Source organism: Gouania willdenowi, chromosome 6, assembly GCF_900634775.1.
Source record: "Gouania willdenowi chromosome 6, fGouWil2.1, whole genome shotgun sequence".
NCBI lineage: Eukaryota > Metazoa > Chordata > Actinopteri > Blenniiformes > Gobiesocidae > Gouania > Gouania willdenowi.
In genome coordinates this window covers 51,868,711-51,890,372 of record NC_041049.1, presented here as the reverse complement: position 1 = coordinate 51,890,372, position 21,662 = coordinate 51,868,711, and the positions used below count along the sequence as shown (strand labels likewise).

The 21,662-nt window shown below is 39.5% G+C and overlaps 1 protein-coding gene across 2 annotated transcripts; it reads left to right on the top strand.

The window, feature by feature from the left end:
* The first annotated feature begins 170 nt into the window (after window positions 1–170).
* On the top strand, window positions 171–21,491 carry nup205 (nucleoporin 205). Of its 2 annotated transcripts, none has more exons than XM_028450223.1 (42): window positions 171–404; window positions 1,818–1,960; window positions 2,085–2,256; window positions 2,352–2,496; window positions 2,618–2,777; window positions 2,875–3,103; window positions 3,212–3,376; window positions 3,474–3,649; window positions 3,786–3,902; window positions 4,034–4,171; window positions 4,280–4,430; window positions 4,686–4,891; window positions 4,985–5,167; window positions 6,759–6,809; window positions 7,224–7,433; window positions 7,506–7,743; window positions 7,843–8,032; window positions 8,149–8,269; window positions 8,521–8,602; window positions 8,761–8,925; window positions 9,006–9,130; window positions 10,634–10,745; window positions 10,881–11,030; window positions 11,244–11,318; window positions 11,435–11,592; window positions 12,142–12,222; window positions 12,314–12,505; window positions 13,163–13,364; window positions 13,448–13,546; window positions 13,639–13,784; window positions 13,871–14,062; window positions 14,148–14,269; window positions 15,161–15,293; window positions 15,454–15,580; window positions 16,622–16,695; window positions 16,779–16,907; window positions 17,023–17,149; window positions 18,848–19,020; window positions 19,735–19,864; window positions 19,990–20,118; window positions 20,240–20,316; window positions 21,113–21,491. In XM_028450223.1, exons 1-42 carry the CDS (start codon window positions 377–379, stop codon window positions 21,263–21,265), a joined length of 5,976 nt encoding a protein of 1,991 aa, XP_028306024.1. In that variant the 5' UTR covers window positions 171–376; the 3' UTR covers window positions 21,266–21,491. The 2 variants fall into 2 exon arrangements, with proteins under 2 accessions (XP_028306024.1, XP_028306023.1); XM_028450222.1 differs by lacking the exon at window positions 171–404 and adding an exon at window positions 609–845.
* The last annotated feature ends 171 nt before the right edge of the window (window positions 21,492–21,662 follow it).

The following is a 21,662-nucleotide window of genomic DNA, read 5'->3' as shown; positions in this document are numbered from 1 at the left end:
TTTGAGTGAATTCCGATTTATTTTATTTTTTTTTTCTGTTTGTTTTTTGATTATCCATGTTGTGCATTGTGTTTTTATCCGTTTTTTATTATTAACAATTAAAAACAGTCACATATTTACATGCGTATGAGTGAAGGAAGTGACGTCATCTACGAGCTGTGCCGAAAGGATCCGCCCCGTGAAAGTATTAGGTAGTGACGCATGGTAACAAATAAAATTAACAAGACAAGACAAATGACATTAATATAGACACATTGAAATACTTTTTTTTCTCCATCGTTTTGTTTTAATACCCAACTACATTTCTATCAAACTTTCATTTAATATTTCATAATGGCAAAATAACAGACTCCCCATTAGGGTTGTCCAGTGTGTCATGGCGATGCAGATGGCGGTAAATTCAGGTAACTACTCTTTTTTATTTCAAAGACTTATCTGTAAATATTTATTGCTTTTGTAAACGGTTGTATATGTGCCACCCGCTGTTGTTCTACTCTGTTTCTGTTAATAAATAGTTAAAAAAAAAAAAAAAAAAAAAAAATCCTCACGCTGTCTCAGCCCAGTCTGGAGTAGTAGCTAACTTAGCCCATGATGCTAAATAAACTTACGCTAAGCTAGCTGAGGACCAACAGTAGTTAAATCAATGAATCAAACCGTTAGTCTAGACGTAAACACTGAAGCCATTGTGGACAGAATGGACGGAAAGCTGAAACTACACTCACACATGAAATACTAAACTAGCCGTCAGCTGTTTATGTGTAAGCCATATTTATTTTAAACAACACTCTGTCACCTTTATACCATCATGTGTGCAGCAATACGCCTTCAAAATTACTATAGCAACGGTAAGAACATGTCATGTATAATTACATTTTTGACCGTAGACGGGTTTTATTTTTACATTACATTATTATTGTAATAACATACGCATCTATGTATCCAATGCGATTTTATTTTAATGTTTGCCTACACTATTTCACAAATCTTAAAACCCTTTTCTCCAACCACGATTTATTTCATGTTGTAAAAATGTTTTAATTGTACTACAGAAACTAGCAAATTGTGTTTTTTGTTTTTGTTTTGTTATTTACTCTCTTGAGATGTGGAACAGTTCTGTCATCACTTCAATGAACAGAAATTTGGAGAATTACATGTAAGAGGAGTTATGAAATTATTAAAATTGGTTTTATTAGAATAGAATATACCATTGTTGATCCCCAGAGGGGAAATTCAATTGTTGCAGCAATAAAAGAGAGCAGAAAGTAAGAAACAAAATATATATAGCAACATAGATAATAGTGCAGAAATATAAAAACTGTATGACAGACATAAAGGAGAAAAAAAACTCATCAAAATCTAAAAAAATAAATAACGGTCATAAGGTTTTAGAGGCCAATTTAGTTTTTGTACATAAAGTATAATATTTGTTCTTTTTGGAGAGTGTACTTTACATTTGCCTCTAGCAAATAAATGTGTATTCAAAATCTCTGTAATAATATTGTAAAAAATTATTCAATTGACTAAAATTGTCTTGGTAATTCAAATACTAAAATATTTGCAAAACAATTTCATTAATGTGATTTGCAATGAAAATATTATTGATTCTTTATTTAACATGGCTTCATGTTTGCAAAAAAAAAAAAAAAAAAATCTTTAAATTTATGTTTTTTGAAGCACAGCAGTTTAAAGCCACTAAAATGGGATGTTAGCTGGGCTACTTTTACCGAAGGTGGATGTTTTTCTTTCATAGTATTTAAAAAGAAAAAGAAAGATTTAAAAAAAAAAGCGAGTATTAGAATGATCTGTTTACTTTTTAGGAGCCAGTCTGTGGGGGCCTTTAAAGGAGCTATGGGAGACAGTGGATGGAGCGGTGCTGAGGAAACAGCCAGAGAGCATCCACCTCCTGGAGCGTCAACTGAAAAAACACAAACCACACTTTCTCTCCCTTTTCAAAAACCCAGTAAGTGCACACAGCTTTGATGGAAACCAATAATAGTTTAGATTTTTCTCATGCAATTGTGTTGAATTACGTGGTGTCATTCCAAACACTATTATCATGAACCTGTTTACATCCCCTTGTTTAGCCAAAAAATGCTGGCGAGAGAGAGCGAGTGCGCAAAGCCAGTACAGATGGTATCGCCATTCAGGGCCAGCAAGGCTCACGGCTCCTTCCAGAGCAGCTCCTGACAGAAGCCTTCATCCTTAGTGACCTTTTTGACATTGGAGAGTTGGCCGCTTTGGAGCTTCTACTGGCAGGTAACTTGACCCATAAACAATAAGAACTTGGACACAGTTCTTTTTAAGAAATGATGTGAACTTATTGACTGTTATGTCTGTTTTGTTATTTCTAGGTGAACAGCAGCAGCCTTATTTCCCTGGTCTCACCCGTGGTCTCGTTGCTGTTTTGCTTTACTGGGATGGAAAGCTCTGCATGGCCAACTCTCTGCGCACGCTAATCCAGTCTCGCCATGGAAAGACTTTCACTCTAGATTTAAGGTGATAATGTTATTTACAGATAAGATCTTCTTTATGTCAAGACAATAACAAAGGCTTTTTATTGTTGTAGTTTAAAAAAAAAATAGTTTAATGACAAACTGTTCCCTTCTTTATCCTTCAGTGGAGAGCTGGTGGCTTTGACAACACGTTTTACTGATGAACTAATGAACCAAGGTCTCACCAAGCGCATCCTTTCCTTGGTGTCAGACATAAGTGTAACACGGGAGTTTGAGCGGCTGCAGAAGGAGCGAGGGCTGGGCAACGAGAAGCACAGGAAGGAGGTGGGTCAAAAACTATTAGTTTCTATCAAGCTAAAGCAAAACAAAGTAACTGAACTGTTACCAAAGAGGCAAATCAACAATAATCTTTCATTTTTAGGTTTCCGAGCTCATCAAAGAGTGCAGACAGGCTCTTGCAGACAGCCTGTTTTCATGGACCTGCCAATCACCTTTGACTAAAGAGGACACCTTGGCTCTTATCATCCATCTGGAAACAGTGACGACTCAAGCTGATGGCTCATTGGACAGTGTCAGCCTGGCTCTGGTGATGGCACTGCTCTACTGCCTGGATGTCAGCTTTATCGAGCAAGGGACTGAAGATCGAGAAGGTGGTTAATGTTATTAAACTGTTTCCCTTTAAATAAAGACTTTTTCCCGGGCAGAAGACGGTCTGTGCTCAGTGTTGGAAATACTAAGGTCTTATTCTCTTATTGTAGATCTGCTCCAAGCGATGCCGCTGCTGACAGAGCGTCAGTATGTGTCTGCAGTACACAGTCGTCTCATGGACGGCCAACCATGGAAGCTTCCGGGGCTGCAGGCTGTGTGTCGACTCACCTGGGCTCTCTCCCTCAGAATTCTTTCCCAGCTACCACAGGGTTCGGGTGAGCCCGGTGTTCATTTAACATATAACTTTCTAGCTCTTTGAAGGAATATATTTATTGTTCCTTCTGTGTTTGTCTCTCTGCTTTAACGTTGTAGCTCTCGTGGAATTCACTGAAGCAGATGAAGTTCTAGCTGATCAAGCACTCCTTGGTGATGTGTTCCTGTTCATGAAGGAGGGCATGCTGAAATGTGAAAGTTTTTTCCAAGAGGAATTTTACATCAGACGCCTCCATTCACTCATCACAGACTTCCTGGCATTAATGCCAATGAAGGTCAGATAGTTCTCTGTTAATTTGTACTTAATCAAACAATAGTTTAGGTTCATTGATCAATCATTTATAACGGTTTTGTCTCTTATTTGCATCTTGATTTATGTGAATTTTTGCTTTTCCTTTTTTTTTGCTGCAGGTGAAGCAGCTTCGCAGCCGTGCTGATGAAGACGCCCGGCTTGTGCACATGTCCCTACAGATGGATGGTGAACTTCCAACATCATTACACAAAGACCTCGATCATCTCATGATCCTGGTTAGTTTATTAATTTTCTGTTTTACATTAAAGTTCGATGGGATTAGTCATCAGGTTGATCAAACTAATTCACTGGAGTAAATATGTAAATGAAAATGATGGTTCTAAGCAGTGTGGCTTTTTCTGTTTAGATTGGAGAGTTTTATTCCAAGGATCCTTTTGGTCTGGAGCTGGGCCTTGAGTTCTGGTGTCCCACAGAGTCTCTGCAGCACACCACCTTGCACGGGTCCTACCTGGGAATGGCTCTGCAGCGACCTCCCCATAAACAAGTAAAGATCATGGTTTCTCCATAAATTGTTGATAGCAAATTTGACTTTTGTTGCTTTTTTTAATTTTTTTTAATTTTGAAAACTTGTTAAAAATATTCCTTACTGCAGGTGGTTCTGTCCAAATTTGTGCGTCAGATGGGTGACCTGTTACCTTCCACACTGTATATCTCCTATGTGCGTATGCTGAAAGGTTTGTCCAATGGTCCTCAGTGTGCTCATTACTGCTTCAGCCTACTTAAAACCAATGGAGCTACACACAGTAAGTGCTGAACACATTTTAATAAATGTTTCATCAGTGAGTAGAATTTGAATTGTTTTCAGATCACGATTTCATTGAAGAGTGTTTGTGCGAGTTTTGAAATCCAAAGGCTATTTTAGCTTGAGATTATAAAACTTGTCGTGAAACATCTATTTTCCCTAATCCTAACAAAAGCAGCTCACAAATGTTGTTTTTTTTTGAAAAAAAATTATTTCACACTGAAATAAATGCAATGAATGGTATATGTTTGTGCAGGTGATAACATCCAAGGCGTCTCAGGCAACCCAGTGTCTTGGGAGCATTTCTTCCACTCACTCATGCTCTACCATGAAAACCTGCGACGAGACCTTCCAAATCTAGATGCAGCACATTACCGCCACATGCATCTCAGAGGCATCACCCAGAGGGAGCTGGATGGATTAACTTCATTTTTGCAGTTGCTCACGACAATTATTTCTTGGGTATAGCACAATTAAAAAAGCAACAATGATACATTTGTGGCCATAAAGATATATGCATGTGGATTTAAATGACTTTCTGTTTCTTCCTCCAAGAGTGAAAATGCTCGTCTAGCACTGTGTGAGCATCCTCAGTGGACCCCGGGTGTGGTGATGTTGGGTTTGCTTCAATGCAGCATTCCTCCCATCCTTAAAGCTGAACTTCTGCACTGCCTGGCAGCATGTGGAAAGTCTCCAGAGATCGCTGCTTCTCTTTGGCAGTCGCTGGAGTACACACAGGTAAAAAGATACAAACTTTAGTGCGTTTTACTAAAATGCAGCAACATAAAATATATGCAAATTAGCTTAGCTTAGACTTTTGCAAATAAATGCATAAAATCATGATGTCTTAAAGGGATAGTTCGCCTATTTAAGACATGACGTTGTATGCAATCCTCACCATCACTATAGTGCATACACATTGTTTCACTCAGTGGTCACCTCCCTGGTCCGAGTTCTGGCCGTTTGAAGTTGGTCAAGAAAGTAGTCCCGGTTAGTTTCAGGGGCCACATGACTGTGCGTTTTTGATAGAAAAAGAGATATGCGTTTGAAAGCTTGATTCATTTACATCACAAAACCGCCCACAAAAAAAATTCATACCTCCAGTTTTAATCGGCACTATTTTCTCTTCCGTTTCCATCAATCCGCGCTGCCGTCTACTTCATCGGTGCGCCTAATCCCATCAGCTGTTGATAGCGCGACTCGCGGACTCCGCCGATGGCAACTCTCAAGCTTTCAAACGCATATCTCTTTTTCTATTAAAAACGCACAGTCATGTGGCCCCGGAAACTAACCGGGACTACTTTCTTGACCAACTTCAAATGGCCAGAACTCAGACCAGGGAGGTGACCACTGAGTGAAACAATGTGTATGCACTATAGTGACGGTGAGGATTGCATACAACGTCATGTCTAAAATAGGCGAACTATCCCTTTAACACTGCCCTAAACATGTGACAGCTATAAATCTGACAGTTTGTAAAAAGCTATATCTAATGTATTACTCCATGTTTATCAATGTGCGTTGTCAGTGCCCAATCTTTCACGTGCCTGATCGTTCCAACACATGCATGTAGACTACATCACTTCCTTCAATCTTTATGACAGAGCTGCTGGGACGTAATATTTGAATGAAAACCAACCACACAATGTTTGTTAAATATTTAAATAGTACGCATGTAAATATGTCACTATTTTGTGGTGTTTTTAATTGTTAATTTAAAAAAAAAAAAAAAAGAAGGTAAAAGCACCACAAGACGATATATTAAAAAATTGATCAAAATACAATAAACAACAGTGACAATCAAAAACCAAACAGAAAATAAAATAAAAACCAAAATAAATCAGAATTCACTCAAAGCATATATATATATATTATGTTTTGAAAAGCGTTTACAATATATAGCTGACATAACAAAAATATATATTCACATCAAATATACTTTAAAAGTGCAGACTATTTATGCAACGTCTTATACAAAAAACATAAATTTCTACTTCTTCAGGGTTTCAACCTTTTAAATATACACAAACTGCCATAAAATAGCCCGACCGGATGTAGACACGTGTACTGCGCATGCGTTAAAAAGGATCAGGCGAAAGGATTGGGTACTGACATGCATCAGTCCAGTCTGTTTATAAATATATTCCAATGGTTTTGTCAACAATAACATGCATCTTAAACACTTGATCAAAAACTTGATCAAGTGTTGAAAATGAAAAAAAAAAAAAAAAAAAAAAACACTTGATCAGACTTTGTCTGAAAGCTTTTTTTTCCCCGCAGATGTAAACTTTAGTTTACTAGTTTTTAAATCACATTTCTATCACTGCAGATCCTCCAGACAGTGAAAGCTCCCGGACAGAGACAAGCAGCAGGAATAGAGGTGAGATCATCTCTGAGTGTGAAGACAGGTTCTGTGCATCAGTCTAAAACATATCCTTTGAATTTTTCAGCTTTATCATTTTCTCTATTATTTACAGATAAGTTTATAAAGGTAAAATGTATTTATTATCTTGAACTACTTAGTAGAGGCCTAAGGGCTCATTTTAAGACCATTATATCGTGTTCATATTAACTAATGCAGCAAAATACATTTTGGGTGTTTTCTGTTTATGACTTACACGATTCACTTTGACTTCAACTTTCACTTTGACTTCAACTTTCACTTTGACTTAAACTCTTTGCACTATTGAGTGTTGTCTCTGATCATTTGATGATTTCAGTAAAATCCAGTTGTTATAAATAAGATTGCACACAACATAACTTGGGTTATAAAAACTGTTGTTTTTACTCTCAGGTTGAGCTAAATGAGATTGAGTCGAGCTGTGAGGAATACCCGCTGACACGAGGCTTCTGTCACCTGATCAGCACATTGGTGGAGAACAGCGTGTCTGTTAATTTGGGGGCGGGGCTTCGTGTGCCAGGCTTTCAGCCCTACTTGAACTTTCTACGAGACTCCGTGTTCCTCCCATTCCCCACCAGAGCTTATCGCCATCCAGCTGAGAAGGTAGAATAACACTCAGGGATATGTGTTGTTGTCTGCCACATTCCTGTACTCACTGGTTTGTCCATCTCTTAGTGGGAGGTAGCCGATGCGGTCTTGGAAGTGTTCCACAAACTGCTGCGGGACTACGAGCCTCAGCCTTCAGACTTTGTCCAGGAGATGGTGGAGCTTCAGGGCGAGCAGGTCCCGACCCACAAGCCCCCGGGGCACAGCATCATGTTCCACCTGCTCAACGACTCCCCCACGTTGGCCCTCTGCCTCAGTCTGTTAGAGGAAGGTGTTCGGCAGTTGGACACTTACGCACCCTTTCCTGGTGAGTGCGAATATGCTTTCCTTTGTCAGAGAGACACATGTACTGTTTGAATTCATGCTTTGTGTGTTCTTACCAGTTTGGGTTACTTTGCTCCTATAGGAAAGAAATCATTGGAGTCGGCAGTATTGCACTGCCTCTGCCTTTTGGACCTGGCCCTGCAGAAGGAGGTGGTCTTCATGGACCTGCTCAGGGAGAGCCAGTCCTCACTGCTAGTCTCTCCTCTGGAGCAGCTGCTGCAGGGGGTCAGTGCTCAAACACGGAGGGCCGATCATATAGTCAACATCGCCAGGTATAAGCACCCACATCCTTTTCTAATTTGGTTTATAATCATGCTACTTTTTTTTTTTTTTCAATTAAAGTTTATCCTAACAAAAATCAAACCAACTTTTATTTCTGGGTTTTTAGATATCTCTACCACAGCAGCTCCAATCCAGAGGCTGCTTTCCAGAGTGCTAAGATTTTGCGCCGTATTGCCAACTACCCCAACATCCAGATGAGGTTGGTTGGAGATTTTACACATGATCAGGTAAGTTTGAAGTGACAATATTACGATTTATCTCCGAGACGATGTTTCAATTCACAGTATTCTGTTATAAAGTAACAAAATAAAGCAGTTTGTTCTCAGCGAGTTGCATGTTATAGTGGTGTCCTATACAAATCTTTTGGGAGTCATTTTCAGGAAAAGTTTAGTCTGTTTTGATGATGTGGGGAATGTAAAACAGACTGTGTTGCACTTTAAACGTGTGTAGCAGAAGTCAAAGTATCTTTGTTTTTCAGGCTGTAAGTGAGAAGCTGATGGCAGGCTTTGTGGAGTGTTTGGACAATGAAGACGCAGAGGAATGGACGGAAAAAGAAGATGGTGAGATTGATGGTCCTTATTAACTGTTTATCATCAGTGTCGTACATCATCACATGAGCCCAAAAGTTTTACCAATTGACTGTTAACATTCACTATGTGAGAAAAACACTTATATTCAACTATGGATTTGTTCTTTTCACCCACTTCTCATTAATCAGAATCAGACCAACAAATGAAGACGGCACATATTCGACATAAAACCCAAATCCACATCCTGAATCTGCTCATCACATCTTTGGAGCTGAAGACACCAAATCTGGCCCTTTATCTTTTGGGTTATGAAGTCAAGAAGCCGGTTTCCTGTACAACTCTCCAGGACCCAGGTCAGGGTTTAGTCTATGCAGCACTTTAAAACATTTGTTTGTGTGGCAACACGTGTGTAATTATGAACCCTGTGTATTAGGAGTGCTGGGTTGTCCACGGAGCTGTCTGCACGCCATCCTCAGTCTCCTGCAAAAAGGAACAGATAAAAGATCAGGACCGGTGCTCACACAGCAGGCTCCTCATCTGGCTGAGCTGTGCTATCAGGTAACAACAAAAAATTCAGGATTTTTTTCAATTAAATGCAGAATTTAGTCCACATGTCATTAAGGGTGTAAGAAAAAAATCAATTTGGCCATATATCATAATATTTCACTGTGCGATTATGTCAATCCAAAAAATGTCCTAATCAGCTTTTTTTAATCATGTTTTTTAACAAAATAAACATTTAATTAAGCTAACACATGCATAGCACTTACACACCTGGGGCCTCATTCATAAACGCTGCGTATGTACAAAAGACAGTGTACGCCACTTATAAGCAACGTTTGGAGCTTATAAAAAACAAACTTGCCGAGATAATGTGCACACCTCCACGGCAGCTCGGACCCTACCTTACGTACAAAATCATGATTAACGGGAAACTCCGCCCCCAACAGGAGAAGGATGAAATTAAATACAGCTCTGTGAAATTTATACATTTGTGTGAAATAATCGAACATTGCACATTTCAGAACACATATCATACAGTATATGAAGGATATATTTGCCAAAAAAGAAGAAAGAGAAAATTATACTTACACCCCAGGGAGTGGATGTGCCCGTGCCTACAAATAGTTTTATAATAATAATAATTGCAATTTAAATCACATGATTATTGCGCAAAACTAATGATCAATTGGCTGCATCACCTGTAGCTGTTCTAAAAAGGAACGCGCACACAATGTGTAAAGACGCACAGTGGCTTATCAGGCACTGCTGGAGGATGAGGCGCACGAGAGACTCCAGAGGGAGAGGATCTACAAAGACCAGCGAGACCTATAGGCAGGACCCCCCGTGAGGACGCGGTGCTGCGGGAGGGCAGACGAGGCTGCAGTGCCCCTGGCCTCACTCACCCTGCAGGCCCAGCGCCATCACCAGTTAACACCCTGGGACTGATGAAAAATAAGATTTTACTTGAAATTAAATATTGTGAATCACGTATAGTTCCTAAGGTGTTTTACTACCTGTTCATCTTTATTATTTCAAACTAGGAAATTCCATTCTTCTGGCGCATATAGTGCATCTGTGTCCCCTCCACCTCCGTTACAACACAGAGGGGTTCCCCAATGATCCTCCAGCTTTTGGTCTCTGAGGCTGAGCTCCGGTGCACCCTGTTGAACAGACGCTCTTTCTATGCAGAGTGATACACATTTTCTCCTCCGCTTCCATTTCTGACCATTAATTTTTCATCTCATAGTCAAGGCAACGCAATGCAATCTTCCTTTCTGGCATTCATAATGTAATTTGACAGTTTGATAAACATACCACTTGTTTTTGATATTGGTACTTGAATTACAGTTAGTTACCATTTACTTGTACTTGCAAGTAAAAAAATGTATTAGTCAAGGTGATATCTGTAATTATTGATATCACAATGTATATTGTGTTGTTTAGTATTGGGATATATTGGGGTATATCATGACAGGCAAATGGTGAGTTACATCGTCAGATTCATGGCAATGCACAACCCTACATGATATCAGTTTGGCCATTTTGTTCCTCTTTCAGGTGATCTACCAGCTGTGTGCCTGCCAAGACACATCTGGGCCCACCATGCGCTACCTGAGGACCAGCCAGGACTTTTTGTTTTCTCATCTCCAACACCTACCCTTCACGCCCAGTAAGTACCAGCTGATTGTTAGGCTCCTAAATACAGTAGAGTTACTAACTGAAAGCCTAAACTAACCAGATTGTATGAAAGAGAACACAGTCATTATTAAAATTAGCGTTCATCCATCGTGTTTGTCTTTCTCAGGTAATCAGATCGCTGTCCTCTCCCAAATGTCTTGGCTCATGAAAACGGCTGCAATCGAACTCAGAGTGACTTCACTGAATCGGCAGCGTTCACATACCCAACGTCTCATCAACCTCCTTTTAGACGATCAGCCACTCGCACAGCATGCAGGTAGAAGAACATTTAATTGAATTTTGAAATACTCGTTCATATCTACGGTACATGTTGTATGATAAGACTCTGAATGTATTCTGTTATTTGGATATATTTATCAGTTTATATCCAGTAAGTTATTTATTTTATCTATTTAATCTCAAATTCAATCTAAAGTATGATGGTGTGTTCTTATATTATTTTAATTAAATGATGATGTTTCTCCCTCAGCTGATGGAGAATCAGGCATGGAGGAAGAGAACAGAACCGTCAGTGGTTTCCTGCACTTCGACACAGTTTCTAAAGGTTTGTAGTACCGCTTGTATTTACGTGCATTGAAAGTAATGCACTGATAAAGGTTCTCTTTTTAGATATAGTGGTTTTAATTATCCGCTCGATTATCTCTGAATTTTATTCATCAGTGCGCAGGAAGTTGCTGAGTGTGCTGGATGCGATTGATTTCAGTCAGGATATGCCTGAGCTGCTGCAGCTGGATTTCTTTGAGCGCACTTTGATAGAGCAGGTGATTTCTAACTGTGAACACGTCAACGAACAAGGACACACCGTGTGCAACATCAAGGTGAGTGAAAAGAGTGATCATGAGTTTTTTTGTATCTATACTTTGGCATCATTTCTTTTAGATTTAACGAGTTATGGTGGAATTCAAGGCCTGGGAGCCATATCCGGCTCCTTGGAGCATCAAATTTGGCCCTGTCGAGAAAGTAAAAACGATAGAAAAAAAACATGAGACATTTAGTAAATTACTAAATAATTTAGTTGTCGATATCTCAGCCCCTCCAAATACAAAAGTTCAACTAAAATCCACAGTCATTTTTAATCTCCAATTGTTGAAAGAACTTTCCAAAAATCTGGCATATTGAAGTAAAGTCTCTGCAGGGACTGATATATTCACATACTTTATAATTTATATATCAATTACACGTGGAAGTGCAAACCAAGGCACATTAATGTCGAATTTGCTCTTTTTCCCACAAAAAATCTGTGGTTCACTTAACATCAAACTGGTTTGTATTTGGCCCCTGAACTAAAATTACTTTGACTCTCCTGAGTTAAGGTCTTCAGATTCTTGTCATGATTTTGTTAATTATATATATTTTTTGTCTCCCAGTTGCTTCACAGAGTGTTGGTGGCTGAAATAAATGCACTTCAAGGAATGGCAGCCATTGGACAGAGGCCACTTTTAATAGAGGTGAGCCAACTTAGTTTATAAAAACTGAAATAAAAACAGGTTGTAGTTAACTTTCTTACAGAAACCATATTTTTGAATTCTTTTTTTGCAGGAGGTGAACTCTATCCTGCAGCAAGTGGTGGAACGTAACCGTGTGCGCCGCAGCCTCAGTGCAAAGCGTCACACGTTGCAGTCTTGGAGGAATCTGGTAGAGACGCTGCTCACCGCATGTCCAACTGATGTCATACCAGCTGATGACAGGCAGCTTATTATCAGAGACCTGCTGCTTGACCTGCATGATAAGGTTTGTAATGACTGTCCCAAAGGCTTCCACCGTCAGTAAATGTTATTGAGGATTACGCTGTAATAAGGGTGTAAGAAAATATTGATTTGGTGATATTTTGCAATATTTCATCGTGCTATTATGGTATTGATCCAAAAAAAAATGTGCTAACATATGCATAGCATGTAAACTCCCGGTCACTAGGTGTCAGTAAACCACTATAGACCATGTTAAACTACCTCACTCCTCCTCAGTGCATTTTAGCTTAGAAGTTGATTGCACTTTATTTTCATAAAACATACTGGGCACTTTTATGGATGGATGTGGTTACTTAAAAAAAAGATAATTTAAGAACTTATCAGAATCTGTTGTAGAAGCAAAAGTTAAACTTTTTTTAGAAAAATGTAGTTTGATATTTTGATAAACATACCACTTATCATTCACTTAATAAATAAATATTGTATTTCATACCATTTTGTACTTGTAAAGGTGAAATTTGTAATTATTGATATTGCGATTGTATGGTTTAGTATAAGGATATATCATATAGTGACATGCAAATCATGAATAGTATTGTATCGTCCGATTGATGCAGTGCACACCCCTACTGTGTAATCCATCCATGTGGAATATTACTCGTCATGTGACTCTCTGGCTGTGTGTGTGTGCACGGTCCAGATTTTATCTGAGGACGCAGCAGGAGAGCTGATGCCCATTGTTGCAGGGGCAGTGTTCACACTCACTGCCCACCTCAGCCAATCGGTGCTGTCCGAACAGCAGCAGGGGGCGGGGCTAGAAACATCCTCAGGCTTCGCCTCCATCGCCAACTCTGCCCTTCACCTGATTCTTCGTAAACTGCTGAATTTTATTCTCTCCACTGGTCAGTGGGTTTTAAAACATTTTTACCAAACAATCAACAAACACTGGTGACAGCTGACCTAATAATGTTATTTACTCTCTAAGGAGGCGGATATCCGCGTCTGCGAACTCATCTGTACGGCTCTCTGCTCTACTACCTGCAAATTGCTCAGAAGCCTGATGAACCAGACACGTTGCAGACAGGTAACCTAAATGCTTTGATTATTGTTGCCAGATGATGAAACATGCACACATTTGGTCAGATGTTTGAAGAAATGTCATGTTTGCTGTTGCAGGAAAAGCAATGTGGGAGCGCCTGACTGCTCCTGAGGATAGTTTCTCCAAACTGCAGATGGAGAACCTTGCGATTATAGAAAGCTACGGCAATGCTCTGATGGTGGTCGTGTGCGGTGACGCCTGTGACGGCCATGAGATCAGCAGGGTAGGACATTAACCCTAACCTCACTAAAACAACACTGGTGCTTTTATTTCCAATACTTCCTCTAATAGTCAATTTTTTTGCATCAGATGCTGGCTTTGGCTGTGTTGGACCGCATCCTGTCTATAGACCGTCAGAACCAGTGGCTGCTCTTCATTTGTAACAGTGGATATCTGAGGTCGTTAGTGGAGAGCCTGAGGCAGGATGACGCTGCCCTGCAGAGTCTCCTCACTCCTCAGCCGCCTCTGCTCAAGCCACTTTATATCTATGAAAGCAAGATGGTGATTGCGGGGCTCATATTGTCATTAAAGTTAAAAACCACAGAGTAAAATATAGATCTGTACAAATGGTTTTGTGTGCTCGCAGGCTCTGCTGACTCGTGTGGCGAAGACGGAACAAGGTGCCGTGGAGCTGCTGCGCTGTGGGCTGGTGGCGCAGCTCATCGAGTGTCAAGTGTTTGATATGGTACCTGACAGCGACTCTCACAGGTGAGCAAGGACGAATGAAGGGCACTGACTTCTACTTTTAAAGCTGCTACCCCTGATAATTTTTCATTTACTACAATTTAAAAAATAATAAACTCTTCCCTTAGCATTTCAGCATGGTGTGAATAAAAATTAAACATGCCTGTGGCGCACACATAACCTACTCAAAGGGTAAACACATGTAAACACAGAGGGGGCTGGCTCACATCACGCTACGGTAACCCACAAGGATGGAAATTGAAAAAGCCTGAAAAACTGATGGAAAATAATAATTTAAAAAAATGTAAAAATTGTTTGTTTTTTAACTCGAATTTGCAAAATAAAAATAGTTTTTATCTACAAATCTGATAAATTATTTTTTTTGCCCATTCCTACATGAAAGTTTGATTTCATCTCCACCCTAAACACTGTAACACTTTGTTTACATTCCTGCGCATTGCATTGTGGGATGTGGAGTCCTTTTAATGAAGTATTTTTCAACCTTGGGGTCATGAGGGGGTCGCTTAGAATTTAAATAGGGTTCCTTGAATTGTCTAGTAATCTATTAAGCAAATACTGTTTACATTTTTTAATAAACTAAAACACAGCACACAATTATAATCAACTGTATTATATACTTTCTCAAATATAGATGTAGTTTAAATAATATGCAGTATAAAAATCTGGTAACTGTGTATTTGTAACGTATGACAAACATGATCAAAAACGAATTCTAGAAGGATGCTAAGGAGTGTTTTACTTCATTCTTACTGTGATTTCTTGTTTATTTTTGTTGCCAGAAATAAAGAACAGAGATGGGCTCGACACCATTTTTGTTCCAGTTTGTTTCCTGTATTCCTCGTGTTGTTGTTGTCATTTATTCTCTTGTTGAACTCGTTGATTGGAACGCTGCAGGTTGATGAGAGATACCTCAGGATTCATCCCCAGTCCTCTGGACCGCTACAGGCAGATTCTCTTACCCAGCTTGAGGCTGCTGCAGGTGATCCTGACGTCAACGTCCATGAACCACCAACAGGGGGCACTACAGGTCAGCACAGATCGCAATATGTCTAGAAACTTTATGTTGGAGTGGAAAATGCTAGATGTTAAAATATGTTTAATTTCAGTGTGTGTGCACCAATGTTTGTCCACGGGTCTTTTTTTACTTTTTATGTTATTGATGAAGTCATCATTGTGTGCGTGTGTAGGTTCTGCAGTGGTTGATCGTACATGGAGACACCATCCAGTCTCTGCTGCGCTGCCAGGATCTCAGTTTGGGAGCTTTAAAGGAACTCTCTTTGCTCACTGGCATCATCAGCAAAACTGCTTTACCAGGTGAACTCATTATTATTCACCGCATTAGAATTCATTGTGGTGATCGACCGATTCATCGGCTGGCCGATTTAGTCGGCTGATTTTTGCGTGGTTTACGTGTATCGGCATCGACCGATGCGCCCTGCCGCCTTCGTCGATCAACTTTATAAACAGAGCGGCTGCTACAGGCTACAGAGCTCCTCCCCCCACTATCAGAGCGTGAAGCAAGCTCTTTAATCCCAGGCAGGTTTTAAATATTCAAATCATCTTTTAACTGTTTAACTCAGTGTTTGTTGTTCCGTGGGTCCACGTGTTGTGTTGCAGCTGTAGTTAACGAGGGTGTGTGTGTTTCTTTCCCTCACTTTCTGCTTCTGTCAGTGCTGTGCTGAGAAGTTTCTAACTTTGAGAAGCAGTTTACTACTTGTTTGAATTTTTATTCTTGTTAATGTTGATGCAATTTAGAACAGAAACTAAGAACAGTTTGTTGCTTAATACTCATCTGACATCACGTTATTTTCCTGTTAATTTATGTTCTTAGAATGGACTATTATTCATGGTTTCGTGTTGTGTTTAATACTATAATTATATATATATTTATACTCAATAATCCTGTTAATAAAATAAATCTTCAGTCTGGCCAATTTTTGTCAAAGCTATTTTCATTACAAGGACGAACAACTCTGTCATAATATTTCATGAGATGTCTCACTTTATTTTTTACTTGTTCTACATCCCCTGTTTTTATTATTTGTTAAATATTTATATACCTCATCTTAGTTAATTTCAATAAATGTTCCTTTTTTAATTGAGACTTGTACCATTTATCATCATCATAGTGTAATTTTTATAATGTAAATTGAGGGAGCAAAAGTAGTATCGGCTCCAAATATCGGCAGTCAGTATTGGTCATCGGCTAAGGCTGATGGAAAAAGATCGGTATCAGCATCGCTACTAAAAAACCCATTTCAGTCGATCCCTAATTCATTGTTACTGCGTAGCATATTTGTCCTGTGTAAAGCACATTGTTATGAATCAGAATGAGGACTGGTTTTATTGTGACAGGTGCTCTGGAAAAAGGAGGAGAGATCAACAGTGCAGCTTTGATGGAGTTCCAGGGCCACATTAACAGATTCCAGGTTGGATTATGTTGTTTTGATTAATCTGTTAGTTCCAGTGTCAAAGCTGCTCAGTTTCTAACGCTTGTCTTGGCTTTTTTCAGCGTCTCTGTTTGTCTCTGCTCAGCCGATTGGCTGGAAGTGAGAGAGAGAGTTTGCTGAAGCAGGCAGAGGTTTGTGCTCCTGGGGAGTCAGCGGAACGGAGAGAGGAGATGGAGGTGGCCATGCAGCAGGTTTGACTCAGACTCCTGATATCAGCTGTGGACCAGCGCACACCCTCAACTCCTGATTTTATTAAAACTCTTTCCATGAGTTTCCCAACCATCACTATATTTGTCCTGTGTGCAGGTGTGTGCTAACATCATGCAGTACTGCCAAACCCTCCTGCTGCAGAGCTCAGCCCAGGCTCAGTTTAGCATCTGTTTGTTCAGCCCATCAGGCACTGAACCAGCAGGTAGAGACGCAGGACACACAGGTCAGTGACTCTCATCTTTCTTTAAAGATGTGGTTTTGGACCTGTCTTCATGTTCTAACAGCTCTCACTAAATATTAGTTTTTATTCTGATTAATAAAACACCATTTGATGTCATTTCAACAAATGGCCCACGCACTTCTGTTAAGTTTTTACTGTGATTATTCAATAAACAGACTGTAAAATTTTAGTTTGATCAGATTAATACTTTTCGAGAGATGAACAATTTAGTGAGAGGTATGAGTCGATTTTTGCACGTCTTCATTTTTTTTCATTTCAGCTTCCATTATCTCAGGACTACACTACATAGGAAACAGATATTTGGTACAGTAATAAAGCTCCACCTTCTCAGAATGTACAAAAATATCTGCTATACATCCTATCTGAAGGACATTCCAGCTCCTCAAAATTGGAGAAACATTTTTTGGGGTTTTGGGCTGGAACATGTTTGGGCCTTTAGTAAATAACTTTTTATATGCCTCAGCTCCCTGTAATATTATAATTTTTGAGCTATGTACATAGACTGTTTAAATCACTAATGATTAACGTAATTTCTGGACTATAAGCCACTACTTTTTTCTCACGCTTTGAACCCTGCGGCTTAAACAATGAAAATGATTTTTCCTGGTTTTATAAGCTTCATGCCGCCACAAAATTGAGCTCCGGCACATTAGACCAGATGTATCAATGAAATTGTTAACGCTAAATCGTTCTTGCTCGCACATAATCGTTCTGATCACTCATTGTGTCATGATGCTCACTGCCTCATCATCGCAACGACACGGAGAAATGTTGTCAGAGAGAGAGAGCGAGCGCAGCAGCAGCATGGAAGTAGTAAAAGTCAGCCAGTTTGTAATAGAAGAATAAACAGCATAAAGTTGTTAGGTTTGTTGAGCATTGATCAGTGCTCTGGACTCTGAGGCTGATGGAGACGCTTCCGTAATAAGGACGGACAGATGGAGCGGAGATCAGAACAGGCTGTATACAGGCTGTTCTGATCTTCGCTCCGTCTGCAGTAAAACTAAGAATAGAGTGCGGCCTTTAATAGGCTGCGGAATTTGTGTGGATTTTTCTTAAAAAATTGCTAAATTATTGTAATGCGGCCAATAAAACAGTGCACTTTATAACCCGTTACATTTATGCATTGGTTCTCGGGTGACAGTCAATGGAAATGTAAAAATATACTTTTTTTTACTATTTTAATTGGCCCATAACTGCATGGGGGAATGTAAGAAAAAATCTGATTTTTGTTTTGATTTTTAGTGTAAAGAGACTTCTGTGGTTTTTTTTTTTTTGGATCCCAACTTTGGGGCTATTTCACCATTCGTGAATATTGAAAACTTTTTTTCAGTTTTGAGGGACTGGCATGTCCACCAGATAGCAGATCATTTTATATGTTGTAAGAGTAGGTGGAGCTGTTTTACTATAACACATGTTAGTGTCTGATGTGATGTAGTTCCTGAGATTCTGAAAACGGAAGAAAAATGAGGACGCACGCTAATCAACACTTAGCCCCCTCATTAAATTGGCCATATCTCAAAAAGTATTAATTCAATCAAACTAGAGATTTACAGTGTGCCTATTAAATAATTACAAAACAGTTGGTAAAAATATTTTGAGACGAAAGTGTGTGTAAGGTTCTGAAAATGTGTTGAAGTGACAAATTCTGACCCTATATGAAATGTTGGATGTTGTGTTCAGACCTTCCCTCCTCCCTGCCATCACTGTCATATTCCCGTCTGCCGAGCTTGGGTCTGGTCCTTTACCTCCTGAAGAACTGCGCTGCAGATTTCTTCCGCTTCCACCAAAGTCACAGACAGAACCTGAGCAAACTGCAGAGCCTCGATCAGCTGCCACCAGAGGAGCTCAAAGAGGTAATAACCACTCATTCAATGTCTCCCTTCATGATCTTACATTCAGTGGTCAGATTAAATATGTCACAACAACAGCTTCTACCACCTAAAGAACATCTCCAGAGTGAAAGATCAGGAGAAACTGCTTTTATTTCCAGCAGACTGGACTATTGTAATGGTTTTCTGACAGGAATCCCCCAAAAGAGCATCAAACAGCTACAGCTGGTTCAGAACGCTGCACTTTACACTGGCTCCCAGTCAGCCTCAGAATAGACTTTAAAGTTCTGCTGCTGGTGTATAAATCTGTGAATGGGTTTGGTCCAGAATCCATCAGTGAGATGTTGGTCAGGTATGAACCCAGCAGGTCTCTCAGATCTATGGACACAGATCAGATAGTGGAGCCCAGAGCTCACAGTAAACATGGTGATGCTGCTTTTAGTTGTTATGCTGCAAAGAAGTGGAACAAACTGCCAGCAGAGCTGAAGTCAGCATCACATGTGAACATTTTTAAATCAAAGTTAAAATCACTTTTTCCTCTACTGTGTAGGGTTGAGAGGGAGATTTATGGTCATGTTGTTGTTGATTTAAAGTGTTTGTTGATGATTTTAAATGATTTTCTGCTGATTTTAAACTGTTAAATGTTTTCTGTTGCATTTTTTAATCATGTAAAGCACATTGTGTTGCCTTGTGTATGAAATGCCTTTATCTTCAACTTGAACTGTAACTGGTTTGTAGTTGTGCCAAGGCTTGGTGTCCGGTCCAGGAGGAGTGGAGAAAATCTCCTCAGTCCAGAGGAGTTTACTGGCCAAGAGACGCCTGGTGCAGCTGATCAACAACAGAGCCAAGCTGCTGGCCCTGTGCTCCTGTATCCTTTATTCCCAGTTCATCAATGTCTACTGGACCACTGTGTGTATGACTGAAGGATACATGCAGTGTAACAATGTTGCACTGTGAGCTGTTTTTAAGTTCCTTAACCTCAGCTTCTATCAGACATTATTGAGACCTGCCTGTTTGTGTTGTGGCGTCATCTGGAGTATTACCTGCTGCACTGTGTCCCCACTGACCCCAAACACTCTTTGTTGCACGGACCAGGTTTATTCAGACAGCGCCTCACAGACGGTGAGAGGAAAGGTTTTAATTCCACACTAATGTTCCCAAGATGCTCTTTTCCCCTTAAAATGTTAATCTCCTACCTGTGATTATTTTTACAGCTAAAGATTTCACCTTTTTTTTTTTTCAGATTCTCTCAGTGGTTTACAGCCTAGTGGAAGTCGTGGTCTCAACCTGTCAAAAGTCAGCCAGCAAGACCTGGACCTGGTGAGATCTGTGTTCTGTGACGTAATTGTAATCGTAAGAATCTGTTGTAATTGAGTTCAGATAATTGGCTTTGTAATGGAAATTCTATAGGAACAGTCAATTACATTGTAATTAAACACCAACCTGTGGAACCATGTTAGATGTCTATAGTTAAAACACATCTGTAGTTAACAATTATTAAAATATGTTTCATATCAACTTTCCCTCTACCTGTCACTTCTCTTTAAGATGATTTTACCATTAAAAAAATAAAAATAAAAAGAGGCGTATACTGACAGAAAAAAGGCTCAGACGCCCACAACAAAAATATGAATACCAATATTTTCATTGATTAGGAAGCCTGACAAGGAAACTAAAAGATGAAATAGACATTAGATGATGGATAATATTTTGTAGTGTAATTTACAGCTAATTTAAGTTGTGGGTCATAAGAGATGCTAACACAAGAGGAAGGTTAAGTTTAATGGGCTTAGTTATTAAAGGCTCAGTAATTGTGATTTAATGTATTTGAACTTTAATAATTGAGAACGTTTTTGTAATTGATTTCAGGGGAAAAATAATATTTGTAATTTTAATTGTAATTGGAAAAAAATGCCAGTCACCATAATCTTAATTAAGTTGTAATTGTACATGGATAATTGAAGTTGTAATTGTAACTGAAAAAAGTAATTGACCCCAACCCTGGTGCATTTAAACTAGAACTTATGGATGCAGTTGAAGAGAACACATTATAAGTGGTATCCTGTGTATGATGCTGATTCCTATGTTGTGTGTGCGTGCGTGCGTGTGTGTGTAGCTAAAGAGTGACATAGCTGCAGGATTCGGGGAGGTCCTGCAGAGGAAGCTGCTGGAGGTGGAGGGTCTCTACAGTCAGGTCCGATCCCGCTACACCTTCATCCAGGCCCTGGTTCGCAGGATCCGTGGTCTGCTCCAACAGCCCAAGACTTAACACGTTTCCTCATTTAAAACTCCTCCAATAAACACTCAGCGATTTCCTCCCACACAAGCTTCTTTAAAACGTTATGGATTTCATTTCATCGGTTTGTTGGATTTGAACATTTTTGATGATGTAGTCGGAAATCGTGCAGAGTTGATGTTTTTAATTGTGCAAGAAATGTGGTATTTCTTACTAAAAAATGTTTTGCCTTCCATACAATAAACACTTTCTTAAACTGCTTAACAACCTTATTGTTTTTCTTGTTCTCATTGATTGTCTTTGTACCACATCATGATCAGTTGTAGCTTAGCAACCATGAAACAACGACAAAAGCAACTGGCGGCTTTCATCATAATTTTGTGCCGCCTATCAAAATAAAAGCACAGAATTGCAGGAAAAAAGATGAAAA

What these genes read in the sequence shown, in the direction of transcription:
- nup205 (XM_028450222.1), top strand. Translation starts at nt 806, where the DNA reads ATGTGTGCAGCAATACGCCTTCAAAATTACTATAGCAACG. An exon ending in CATATAGTCAACATCGCCAG is followed by an intron (nt 8,033 to 8,148) that starts GTATAAGCACCC and finishes CTGGGTTTTTAG; the next exon opens with ATATCTCTACCACAGCAGCT. An exon ending in ACACCGTGTGCAACATCAAG is followed by an intron (nt 11,593 to 12,141) that starts GTGAGTGAAAAG and finishes TTTGTCTCCCAG; the next exon opens with TTGCTTCACAGAGTGTTGGT.